Raw genomic sequence first — 12407 nt, 5'->3', positions numbered from 1 at the left:
TGTGTGACAATAAAATGGGATGTTTATGTGGTTCTTTGTACTCTGTGTAGCACACATCAGGTACTCAATTAATGATAAATCCTGTTTTATGGGGAACTGGACAGTAGTTGGAAAATAGCAGGTAATATCCACTGAGGTCCCAAGGGTAGAGACAGTGTGAAGGTTTCAGGAGAGAGGGGCAGAAACAAAATAGACTGAGGCTATGACTTAGTTGGTGAACAACTTACCTAGCATGCATGAGCCCTTCCTTCAATCCCCAGCACCACATAAACTGTGCATGGTGGTGCGTGCCTATAATCTCAACATTCAAAAGTAGGGACAGAGGACCAGGAGTTCAGGGTCATCTTCAGCAACATAGAAATTTTGAGGTCAGCCTGGATTACGTGTTACCATGTCTCAAAAAGAAAGATATTTTATTTCTTCAGAACAAATGTAAGTGAAGAGTTGGGACTGAGACTCCACCCAAGGCTGAGACTGCCAACGTGTAAATCAGGTCCCTTACCCGAGAGGCTCCTCCTCACTCCTTAACTGGAAGTTGGCTACTTAATGCACCAGGCTGAAGAAATGAGTCTTTCGTATCTGCTTTCTTCTCCAGTTTGCAACACATGAATCTTTGCTCTACAGAACGGAAAACTGACTTGGCAGGGAGGGGAGGAGAGGAGGGAGAGAGGAAGTGAGGGAGGAAGAGAGAGACAGAGACAGAGACAGAGAAACAGAGGAGAGCAGGGAGAGAGATAAGCTCCATATCCTTGTTAACTACCTATTTCAGCAGAAAAAGGAAATGTCAAGAATTTAATATCATCTTATTTCCTTGGACGGACACCAAGAGCTGTGTTTTCAGCTTGTCACTGTAAATGTTTGCATCCCAGGGCCTGAGGCTCCAGTCCAGTTGTTCAGTTGTACAGCTTATGAGAGACCACGTGGAGCAGAGCTGAGCTGAACTAAGATGCCTCCAGCCATGCAAAGGAGAAACTGACTTATCCAGGAAGAAAGTGGGGTGACTGCATTCCACCACCCCTGTTCCCGGGCTCTTTGGTTAACTGGACCCCCTGTGTGGCCGGCAGTTTATATCTGTGTTCGAAGGTGGGCAGGGTTGGTCTGAGCCAGCTGTTTGCATGACGCTTAGCCTGGGTAAACACACTAGCATAACTGAGCCCATGTATTCCACCCGTGTTCAGAGTGGAACAATCCTCCTTGACAACATCCTTCTCTTGAGGAAGACTCATCTGGAGTCTGAAAACTCTAAGGGCCACCCAGTGCCTTTAGCAGGCATCTGCCCGTTCTGCACAGCTGTACCCGCACAGCTGTCCCTGCTCTCTGGAAGCTTTACAGGTTGACCACAGTCTCCTCCCTCTTCCTGCCTCTGTGCCTGACACCCTTGTCTTGCTGTCTGCTGCATAGTCTAGCTACCACTTGGGGCAAAGCCAATCTTCTCTAAGGTGTTAGTCCTTTGAAGACAGTCCTTGCCTCCCTCTCTGGTTTCGAGTACCACAGTGTCAAATAAAAACGGTGTCAAACCCATTTGTCCAGTGTACTTTGTGTTTGGCCAAGTAATTTAGCTACTTAAAGCTCATTGGATCAAGCACATGAAGGGTGTGTGTGTGTGTGTGTGTGTGTGTGTGTGTGTGTGTGTGTGTGCATGTATACAGGTGTATGTGTATGTGGGTATGTGTAGGTGTGTTTTCTTAGTTGCTTTGAACCGCACTTCTTGGATCTATGCTAGATCTCAAAAAGTATTCTCTTGTGGTTAGAAAATTAGGCTTTGTGTTTAGTTATGATAAGACGTTTCACCCTGATAAATTGGTTTGCCTCTAGCTCTATAACACTCATGCATGGACAATCTAGTCCCCTCCTTAGACCTGAGAAGACTTAGGTGACTCAAGAAATCAAATGTTGGTAAGGACTTCTCTCGAGGTTCATGCTGGACCTGGAATCCCCTGAGTCTTCTGGGAGCCCCTTCTAATAATGGATCAAATAGCCCTGGGGCTGGTCTGGCTCTATGGATAAGATGGTATAGCTAAAGTCCTTTTTTCTGATGGCAACCATGGGTCTGGGTATTAGTTTGCTCAGGCTGCCATAGCAAAGCACCTCAGACTGGTGGCTTAGAAAGCAGAAATGTATTTTCTCATAGTGCTGAACACCAGACACCCGGGTTGTTCCTTCTTCCTTCTGTGGCTTGCAGGTGGTTGTAGGCTCATGGTCATCCTGTGTTTGTCTGTGTCTTGATTTCCTATTTTTATAGACTTCAGTCTTATTGCATTAGAGCCCCTCCAGTGACTTTATTTTACTCAGTTACCTACTTACCTTGACATCTCCCAAGACAACTATACTCAGAAGTACCAGGAGTTAGAACTTCAGTGTGTCAGTTTTCAGGGAACCGTAATTCAGCCCATCCCAAGGCTCAAGTTTCTGAGAGGTTCTCGTTTATTATTTGTTTTGTTTTCCTTTTGTTGAAAATAGATTTTTTTCTCACATAATATAAACTGATTATGGTTTCTCCTCCCTCTACTCCTCCCAGTTCCTGCCCACCTCCCCTCCCATCTGGCTCCACACCCTTTCTGTCTCTCATTAGAAAGCAACCAGGCTTCTAGGGAATATTAAAAAACAAAGTATTATAAGATAAAACAAAAACTAACACATTAGTGTTGGACTAAAGAAAGGAAGGAAGGAAGGAAGGAAGGAAGGAGAGAGAGAGAGAGGGAGGGAGGGAGGGAGGGAGGGAGGGAGGAAGGAAGGAGCAGAAGGAAAAGAGCCTGAGAGGAGGCACAGGAATTAGAGACCCAGCTGTTCTCACACACAGAATCCTACAAAAACAAAACTGGAAAGCACAACATATACACAGAGGACCTGGTGCAGACCCATGCAGGCCCTGTGCTTGCTACCTCAGTCTCTGTGAGTTCGTATGCATATAGATCCTGTTGTTTAGAGGGCCTTGTTTCCTTAGTGTCCTCCATCCCCTCTGGCTCTTACACTCTTTCTGCCTCCTCTTCCTTGGGGTTCCCTGAGCCCTGAGGGGAGGGAATTGATGAAGACATCTCATTTAGGGCTAAATGTTCCAAGGTCTTTCTCTCTCTCTCTCTCTCTCTCTCTCTCTCTCTCTCTCTCTCTCTCCATAATGTCTGCCTGTGGGTCTCTGTGTTTCTTTCCATCTGCTGTATCTTCTCTGATGGTGGTTGGGTTCTCATTTTTTTTTATGCCAGAATTCTGAGTCTACAAGTTACCCCCAAACATACATCCTGCATATTATAGGTATGAACTCATTTCTTCCACACGTGAATCCCTTGAGGTAGACATTATCACCATTCAACTTATGAGGAGACTGAAGTAGATGAAAGATCACCTGCCTCAGAGCTGGTCCTTTCTGATGAACCCAGGCTCTCTCCAGCACCCATGACTTTTCCCTGTGCTGACCAACAACTGGGACTCAGCAGACTGTCCTCTACCTCCGGTATCTACCACTCCCAGATACCACTCTGGGAATCTCAGGATGGAACGTGAGCTCACAGATCCTCTGTGCTCTGGCTTAGGCTCTAGCTGTGCAGCATTTGTGAGCAATCTTATGACAAAGATGCATGTTAGGGTGCCCGTGCTCCCCACATCTGACAGGGTGGGTGCTGCAAGGGATGCCTTCACATCTGACAGGGTGGGTGCTGCAAGGGAAGCCTTCACATCTGACAGGGTGGGTGCTGCAAGGGATGCCTTTGTGCAGATTCTGTTCTCAGGGGCTGTCTGCACTCAGAAGATCTCTGCTTACCCAATGAAATTGTTCTTCTGCAAAGACTGTCTAGAGGTGGATAAGGAGAGACAGAGCCTCCATCTTCTCTTCCTTATGGAGGAAACTCAGAGGTGATAGACAGTGATTCAAAGTAAGTGTTCATGTTCAGACTAAACACAAATAATAAAGGGACTGCTGTATCATAAGAATGTAGGTTTTGAAATCTGGTGTGCTGACATTTGCTCATAAGTGCTGTTCTCCTGAGTAATTTTTTTAAGTGTTGTTTGGGGGTATGAGTATATGAGGGTATGCCTACCCAGGTTTGTGGATATGGAGGCAAGAGATCACAATCAAATGTCTCCATTGATCATTGCTTACTTTATTCCTTGAGACACAGTCTCTCACAGAACCTGGAGCTCATAGTTTTGACTAGACTGGCTGGGCTTGTGAGCCCCTTGGATCTGCTCATCTTCTGCCCGACTCCTACATATATAAACTGTTGGGTTTATATTTGACTTACCATTCCATGTTGCAATTCCTTATTGTGGGGAAGTCAAGGCAAGAGCATAAGTATCACATGCATAGTCAAGGGCAGAAAGTGAATATATGTTTGGATCTTTGCTTGCTCTCAGCTGGTTTTCTCCTCTCCTGTATAATTCAAGACAGTCCCCTACATATATGCCCACAGGCTAACTGATCTAGATAATTCCTCTTAAAGACTCTCTCTCCCCAGATGATTTTAGGTTGTGCCAAGTTGACAGTTAAAAATAACCAGTACAATATGGGAGCTGGGTATCTAAACTCAGATTCTCGCACTTGCAAGGCCAGCACTTTACCCCCTCAGTCATCTCCCTATCCCCTTGAGTAATTTTTAGGATGCAATTGCTCCATCTGAAAAAACAAAAGGCATATGCTGTCTCTTTACAGAGTCATCACAAGATTACAGATTATATACATAAGGTAGCTCAGTATACAGTTTAATTTTATAGTAAAAATAGGCTAGGGTACACTGTAATAACAAGTGACTCTTAATCTTCATAAGATGGTATAATTATTTACATCTTGTGTCATAAGTCTGCCCATGGCTCCTCATTGAGATAGAAGAGCCACCATCTCAAACACTGAATAACTGGAGGGTTTGTCTTGGCTCACAGTTCATAGGGACACAGTCCATCAGGGTGGGGAAGGCATGGTGGCAGGAGCTGGCCATATTGGTGGAGGCAGTTGGCCATATTGTGTTCATAGTCAAGAAGCAGAAAAGGATGAATCAGGGTGGGTTTTCCCTCTTAGGTTAAACCTTTCTAGAAACATCTTCTCTCTCTCTCTCTCTCTCTCTCTCTCTCTCTCTCTCTCTCTCTCTCTCTCTCTCTCTCACACACACACACACACACACACACACACACACACACACATCCATAGGTATGTTTCCATGGTGATTCTCAACCCACTCAAGTTGAAAATGAAGGTTAGCCATCAGATATATTATGTAGTCATTCTATTTAATTTTTTGAGGGGCTTCTGTGCTGTTTTCTATAGTGGCTGTATCACTCTCCAATTGACCAGCTGCATCCCTTTGATGTTTATCTCCTTGCCTGCCCTGTTCAGGAAGAGTGGGAGAGTACTTGTGGCCCTGTTTCACATTATTTGTGCAAAGGACAGAGTCTCTCTTGTGTCCCATTGATCATGGCTTAATTTGGCATTTATTGCTCCCTCCTCCTTGTTTTACTTTGTAATTTTCTCCGGAGGTCATCGCTAGAGGCATAGGTTATACTTTAAATCCTTAAAAAGAACATGAGGATGCAGAAGTTATCCTTTATATGCCTTTATTAGGCTTTTGTCATTTCTTATTACCACTAATATACTACCTGTACCTACAGGCTATCTATCACTGAATTTGTCTAAGATCCTTAGCAATGACAAGTAAGGAATATCTGCAAGATCTAATATAGAGATGCAGTCCCATAGAGAATAACAAGACTAAAATTAATTTGAGGAATTCTTTTAATTTCAGTTAGCATCTGACTTGTAGGTAAGCTGGGTGTTTCTGACTTTATGCTACCAGGGGAAAGGAAGCATGTGGGGGAGTTTAGAGCCTAATGTTTCGAAGCCCACCCACCCCTCTCCACCCTCCAGGAGATACTGGCGGCCACAACTATCTTATCCTTGGAATTCATATCTATGCTCCCACTATTGTCCATCCCTTTCACTTTTGAAATGGGGACCTTTTCTACCTCTTTGAATCTCAAGTTTGAGAAGGTTCTGCTCTCTTATGTTTGTGTGCTTAGCCTGTGGCACCAGGTACAGACACTCTGAGAACTGGGTGTGGAGACAACAGCAGTAAGTTCTTCCCTGGTTTGATAGCCACTAATGTAGGCTGACTGTCCTTAGTACTAAGAAAACGGCATCAACACTCCAGATCACCTACTACCTGGATGCTTGGCCCTCCAAGCATGGCAGCCCCATGTGACTGATGTTTAGGAAAACAAAAGATACCCTAAGGATGGAATGGTCTATCCCTCCCTAACTCCTGTCACTTCGACTGCATTAGTTCTCCTTTGCCATTGCCGAACCTGGCAGAATCAACTTATGGGAAGCAGTGCTTTATTTAGGCTCAGGAAATTAGAATACTTCAGACCAGAGGAACACCATGCTGAGAACACCATGTTGGCAATGTATGGCATTTTCTTGTTCTATGGAGCCCAACAGGAAGCAGAAAGCTTAGGCAGGCAGTGAAGTCAGTTGGCATTTAACCTTAAAATGCTAGTCCAACTTCTGCAATTCAAGCTTCATGTCCAAAAGTTTTCACCATGTTGCCAAACAGCCTCACTAGCTGAGGACCGTGTGTTCAAACACGTAAGCCTGTGTGAGACACTATACATCCAAACCATAACACCTCCCAAGGGTGGTCTTGGGTCCTCTGAGTGCCACACTTCTGTCCTCCCAGGAAGAGATGAACGATTAATACCATTTTCTGTTTGCTTTTGTCATTTTTTTTTCCCTGACCATATTGTTACCAGAATTCAAGGAAATTGGAATCTCATCTTGAGGTTCTTAGTCTCATTAATAAAATAATTTAAGAATTGACTGAAATGGAAGCTCTAGAATGTAATTGAAATAAAATTTAAAATTTTATTAAATTTTTCTTTTTAAAAATTTAATTAAATTTTAAAAAAGAAAAACCTCCAGGGCAGGCAGCCTGTAAATCTCATTAGCTGCCCAGAGTAGGCAAAAGGAGGAGAAAAGAAAAAAATTCATGCTATTTGAATACCAACATGGAGGTCCACCACATGGCAGGGAGGGAGGCTTTGGGGAAAGCACAGAGAAGCCCAAAGCAACAGAGAAAGTGTGTTTAGGTTTTAGCTAGCATCTTAAAGAGACAGAACAAAAGAAAAAGAGGAAGCCAAATCCTGTATCAGCACAGTTTACATAGGAACTTCCATCTTTCTTATGGTTTCAGCTGCTGTGAAGAGACACCGTGACCACAGTGATTCTTATAAAGAAAAATGTTTGATTGGGGTTGGCTTACAGGTTCAGAGGTTTAGTCCATTGTCATCATGGGGGAAGCATGGCAGCATGCAGGCAGACATGGTGCTGGAGAAGGAGCTGAGAGTTCTACATCTGGATCTCAGGCAGCAGGAAGAGAACGTGAGCCACTGGGCCCGACTTAAGCTTCTGAAACCTCAAAGCCTACCCCCAGTGGCTCACTTCCTCCAACAAGGCCACACCTACTCCAGCAAGGTACCACCTCCTAATAGTGCCACTCCCAATGAGCTTATAGGGGCCATTCTCATGAGCTATGCTGGTAGGTGGGAATTCTGAGAAGGAAAGGTATAGTGTCTTGTTAAAGGAATAATTATTCCACCTACCTTTTTAAGCACAGCTTAGGGTGAGTCCACCTCCCTAGGGGTGGTCTCTTGGCCAGGTGATTAACTTGAACCAATTGGAATGTTAGGCCTTTAATACAGCCAGAGATTCTATTCTCTTGACTAGAAGTTTTCCCTTAATAGACCTTTACTGTTACTCTAACAGTATCTCTGTTCAATTCCCATTTAGTTTTTTGTTTTGTTTTTAAAGAAACTAAACCCCATTTCCAAAAGGTGGTAGAAGAGGATTAGAACCACTATGAAATTCTGTATTGGCTAATAAAGTAACATGAGTATAAGTTATATAAATTTTGAAGACACTGATCTGAATCTTCTGATGTCTTCAAACCATGTACTGACTTCCAAAAACTGAAGATTTGGGGCTTGTTTGTTTTGTTCATTTTTGTTGTTATTTTGCTACCAGAATCTCACTCTGACCTCTCCTCAGTTTCCTAGTTCTTTGGTGTCCATTGAGAGAGTTCAGACATTACACACTGAGAATGCTATAGAAAAATACATGGAATTTTTCCCAGGGTAATGTGGGGGCACTCTTAAGAGAGAATGGGTAAGGACCAAAGGGACCAGTGCAGAGAACACTCTCAAGGAATGAGAGTGGACAGTAGCCAGAGAGAGTGCTATGTAGAGTACACTCTTGAGGAATGAGAGTGGACAGTAGCCAGAGAGGGTGCGCTGTAGAGTACACTCTTGAGGAATGAGAGCAGACAGTAGCCAGAGAGGGTGCACTGTAGAGTACACTCTTGAGGAATGAGAGTGGACAGTAGCCAGAGAGGGTGCGCTGTAGAGTACACTCTTGAGGAATGAGAGTGGACAGTAGCCAGAGAGGGTGCGCTGTAGAGTACACTCTTGAGGAATGAGAGTGGACAGTAGCCAGAGAGGGTGCGCTGTAGAGTACACTCTTGAGGAATAAGAGTAGACAAGGGCCAAGCAGACCATCAGGTAGAGCATGCTCTCAAGAGATGAGAATGGACAATGGCCATAGAGACCATTATGTAGAATATACTCTTGAGAAGTGAGAGTGGATGGTGGACAAAGGCAATATGTAGAACACATTTTCAAGGGATGAGAGTAGACGATGGCCAAAAGGGACCATTTCTCAACCTACATTTTAGGTAAGTTTTATAATATTTTGGATGTGTATGTGTACTTGTGCACATATGTATGGAGGCCAGAGGTCAACTTCAGGTATTGTTTCTTTGGAGCCATATGAACACCTTGTTTTTTGAGACAGTTTCTCACTGGTCTGGAACTCACTAATTAGATTAGGCTGGCTGGCCACTGAGTTCTGCCTGTCTCTGCATGATGAGAATTTTTTACTGAGCTATATCCCCAGTTCCTATATTGTTTCTTAAACTCCCTAGATCAGATTCCTTAGGGGTGTTTTTATGTATTGACAAGTGATTGACAGGCTCATTTTGATTAATTCTTGAGAGAGAGGGGTAATGATGTGTCTTTATTCTCTCCCAGAAAGCCTCTGGCTAGATAGTAATCTTAAGATCTTTTGGGCTACTAACAAAGTCATGTCTCTACCCTGGATCAGAAGTACAAGTCAATTCTCATTCTTTCTCACAATAATCAAAGCCCTTCTGTCTCGGTCCCTGGTTTTACTGGTTGTGAGAAAGGAGTACAACCTGGATGACTTTCTGTGATTATCTGACTAGCAGTTCAAGACAGAGTCTTCTGATGGTACCCAGGCTTCTCTTGAATCCATGAATTTGAGTGAGCTTCCTGCCTCAGCTTCTCAGGTAACCAAGACTAAGATGTGCACCATCATATGTGGCTAGAAGATGACTATGATTTTACATCAAGATGTAAGCATAAACTTCTGATGAAATGTGTCTTATACCAAAGAAAAAAATCTTGGTGAAAACGGCTCAGCTGCCTTCCTGAGAGCCTGCAGAGTGTGTGAAGAGGAAGACAGAAATGGCCTCCACCTTCAGCCCCAGAGAGTGTAAATTGTCCAAACAAGAGGGCCAGAACTATGGCTTCTTCCTGCTTATTGAGAAGGACACTAATGGCCACCTGGTCCGGGTGATCGAGAAGGGGAGCCCCGCAGAAAAAGCAGGGCTCCTGGATGGGGACAGAGTTCTCAGGATCAAGGGTGTCTTTGTTGATAAGGAAGAGCACACACAGGTGGTGGATCTGGTCAGAAAGAGCAGGAATTCAGTGACTCTGATGGTTCTGGATGGAGACTCCTACGAGAAGGCTATAAAAAAACAGGTGGACTTGAAAGAATTGGATCTGAGCCAGAGGGAGCCAGCTTTGAATGATAAGAAACCAGGTCCTGTGATGAATGGGGCAGTGGAGACGTGCGCCCAGCCATGGCTCTGCTACCTGGTGAAGGAGGGCAGCAGCTTCGGCTTCTCTCTGAAAACCATCCAAGGCAAAAAGGGCGTGTACCTGACTGACATCACACCTCAGGGAGTGGCCATGAGGGCTGGGGTCCTGACCGACGATCTCTTGGTTGAAGTGAACGGAGAAAACGTAGAGAACGCCAGTCACGAGGAAGTGGTGGCGAAGGTGAAGAAGGCGGGGAGCTGTATCGTGTTCCTCCTTGTGGACAAGGAGACTGCCAAGCACCATGATGAACAGAAGACACAGTTCAAGAGGGAAACGGCCAGTTTGAAACTGCTGCCCCACCAGCCCCGGGTGGTGGAGATCAGGAAGGGAAGCAATGGCCAAAAAGCCTACAGCCAAAAAGGCTTTAGTTTCTGTCTCCTCACGCCTTATATACCTTTCTCTGCCTAGTCCTATTACTTTCTTCCTAGTGATTAAAAGCATGTGTGCTTCCCAAATACTGAGATTAAAGGTGTGTGCCACCATTGCCTGGCCTCTATGTTTCTAGTGACTTGTTCTGTTCTCTGATCTTTGGGAAAATTTTATTAGGGTACTCAATATATCACCACAAACAGGCCTGTTGACTGGCCCCCCGGGAGGCCATCCTGTCTCACAGGGAAACTGCATGTGTTCTGGCTTTGCCTCACGGCTTCCTGTGAAGTGTAAAGTGGCCATGGCTACCACAGGGAAGGAATTAGACTTTTCTCTCCCCATTTGGCAAAACCACATACAAATCTATTTCCCTTTACCAACTTCTATTTCTTTGGAATACAGAGAAACTGAGGCAGTGCATGTATGGACCTAACTGCCATGTTCCAGCCAAGTTGCTACTGTGTTTTTAGAAATAGCTTGGGTCAAAGCTGGTTTTTGCTTGGCCTTCACTCTATTCCATTTCTTCTGTGAATGGGGACCGAGTGGCTATTTTATAGATATGGTGACATAAAATGAAATTTCACATTAGCTGGGCTGTTTTATTATGTTATCTTACGGGTCATTTTTAATGTGGGTTCTTTTATAGAGCTGTGCTGCCATGTAGCTTGAAAGCACAGAATTTTGGTGGGAAATACTCTGCTCTCATTACAGCAACAGGGAAGGATGGAGGCTGAATTAATAGCTCACCAAACCGAGGCAACTGCTGTCTTTGCAAAATGTGGAGCCATTAAGAGGATCAATCAGTAGGGGGTGGTGTAATCCACCAACACAGGCATTTTCCACACAGTTCTGTTGATGCATCTGAATGCAAAATGGTCCAGGATTTTTTTTTTTTCAAGTGCATTAAAGAGGGAAGTATCCCAGCAGGGGCTTAATAAAGGATTTTTCCCTTCATGCCCCCCTCCATTCCATTTGGCTTTTTCTTCTTGCAACAAGCTTCATAGTTTGGAAATCATTTTTGAAGTCAGTGTTGTGAATATTAAGTAGAGAAGGAAATGAGGCCAAGGTGTAACCCTGTAATAGAAATCAGATGTGGACCCTTAGCCTGTGTTGAAGGTGTGATAGTTTCAGGAGCTGGCATTTTGTTCTTACTCAGTGAGCAGTATTTAATAGTATTTAATAGTAACAGTTAAATCTTAAGCAAGTTGTAATGAGATTATAAGCTCTCTGGTTTGTGACAGGGCTCCTGTTCTCTAGGGCATAAACTTGAACCTTCTTCAAGAGACCAAAGATGTTGCCACTGAATTAAACTAAACATGCTAGTGTTGCCCATAACAACAGTTGCTAGGCGACCTTTGCCAGCATGTGGAGGGGTAGGAAACATTGTGGATCATGGCTCTATTTATCATTGTACACCAGCAGTCTTATTAAGGGAAGGGCCTGACATACACATTGGGTTGCCACAGAACAGAACAGAAATGTCATAAGCACACTAGAAGAGGAACGTGTGCTGGGACAGCCTGAGGAATCATGAATAGTTGTCACACACACCTTTGCCTGTGAGATTTTGGGCTGACACTTTCACTGTAGTTTTATAGCTGTATGCTAGATTTACAGTGTGAGCATCCCACCTCTTCCAGGGGAGTCCAGGAGGGGAAAGGAATAATGAAGATGTCATTCCTGTGTCAATAGTTGGACTGTGACTCTAGCACCAAGTGACATAGCTCCATCCATGGTCAGCACTTACCCCAGAGGGGCACTCGGTTTGAACATCAGTTAGGTGTGGCGACACCTACTTGTAATCCCAACCCTCAACCCTTGGACTGAGGCAGAAGAGTTGCTGTGAGTTGTGAGCCAGCTTGGGATACACATAAGGAACTGGCTTTAGACTATCTGACATAATCTAGATTAAACTTCATAGTATGGTTCCCTTTTTGAGGTATGCAGGATACCACTATAGACTGTCCATTCTTTTGGGTATACATGGGTGTATATGGGGGGTGGTGGTTACATGTGTGTGAAAGGGCATACATTAGCGTGTATTTGTGTTTACATATGCACATATGTGGAGGCCAGAGGACAACTTCTGGAGTCATTCCTTA

General features: G+C 44.3%; 1 protein-coding gene across 1 annotated transcript; it reads left to right on the top strand.

Moving 5' to 3' along the window:
* Window positions 1-9461: 9461 nt before the first annotated feature.
* Window positions 9462-10344, top strand: LOC114710813 (Na(+)/H(+) exchange regulatory cofactor NHE-RF3-like). The gene has a single exon (XM_037206464.1). It carries the CDS (start codon window positions 9520-9522, stop codon window positions 10342-10344), a length of 825 nt encoding a protein of 274 aa, XP_037062359.1. The 5' UTR covers window positions 9462-9519.
* The last annotated feature ends 2063 nt before the right edge of the window (window positions 10345-12407 follow it).

This window comes from Peromyscus leucopus, chromosome 5 (genome assembly GCF_004664715.2).
Source record: "Peromyscus leucopus breed LL Stock chromosome 5, UCI_PerLeu_2.1, whole genome shotgun sequence".
Lineage (NCBI taxonomy): Eukaryota > Metazoa > Chordata > Mammalia > Rodentia > Cricetidae > Peromyscus > Peromyscus leucopus.
Note: the sequence above shows the minus strand (reverse complement) of the source record. Positions and strands in the feature narration are given on the sequence as shown.

Coding starts and splice junctions, on each gene's coding strand:
- LOC114710813 (XM_037206464.1), top strand. CDS start 9,520: ATGGCCTCCACCTTCAGCCCCAGAGAGTGTAAATTGTCCAAACAAGAG.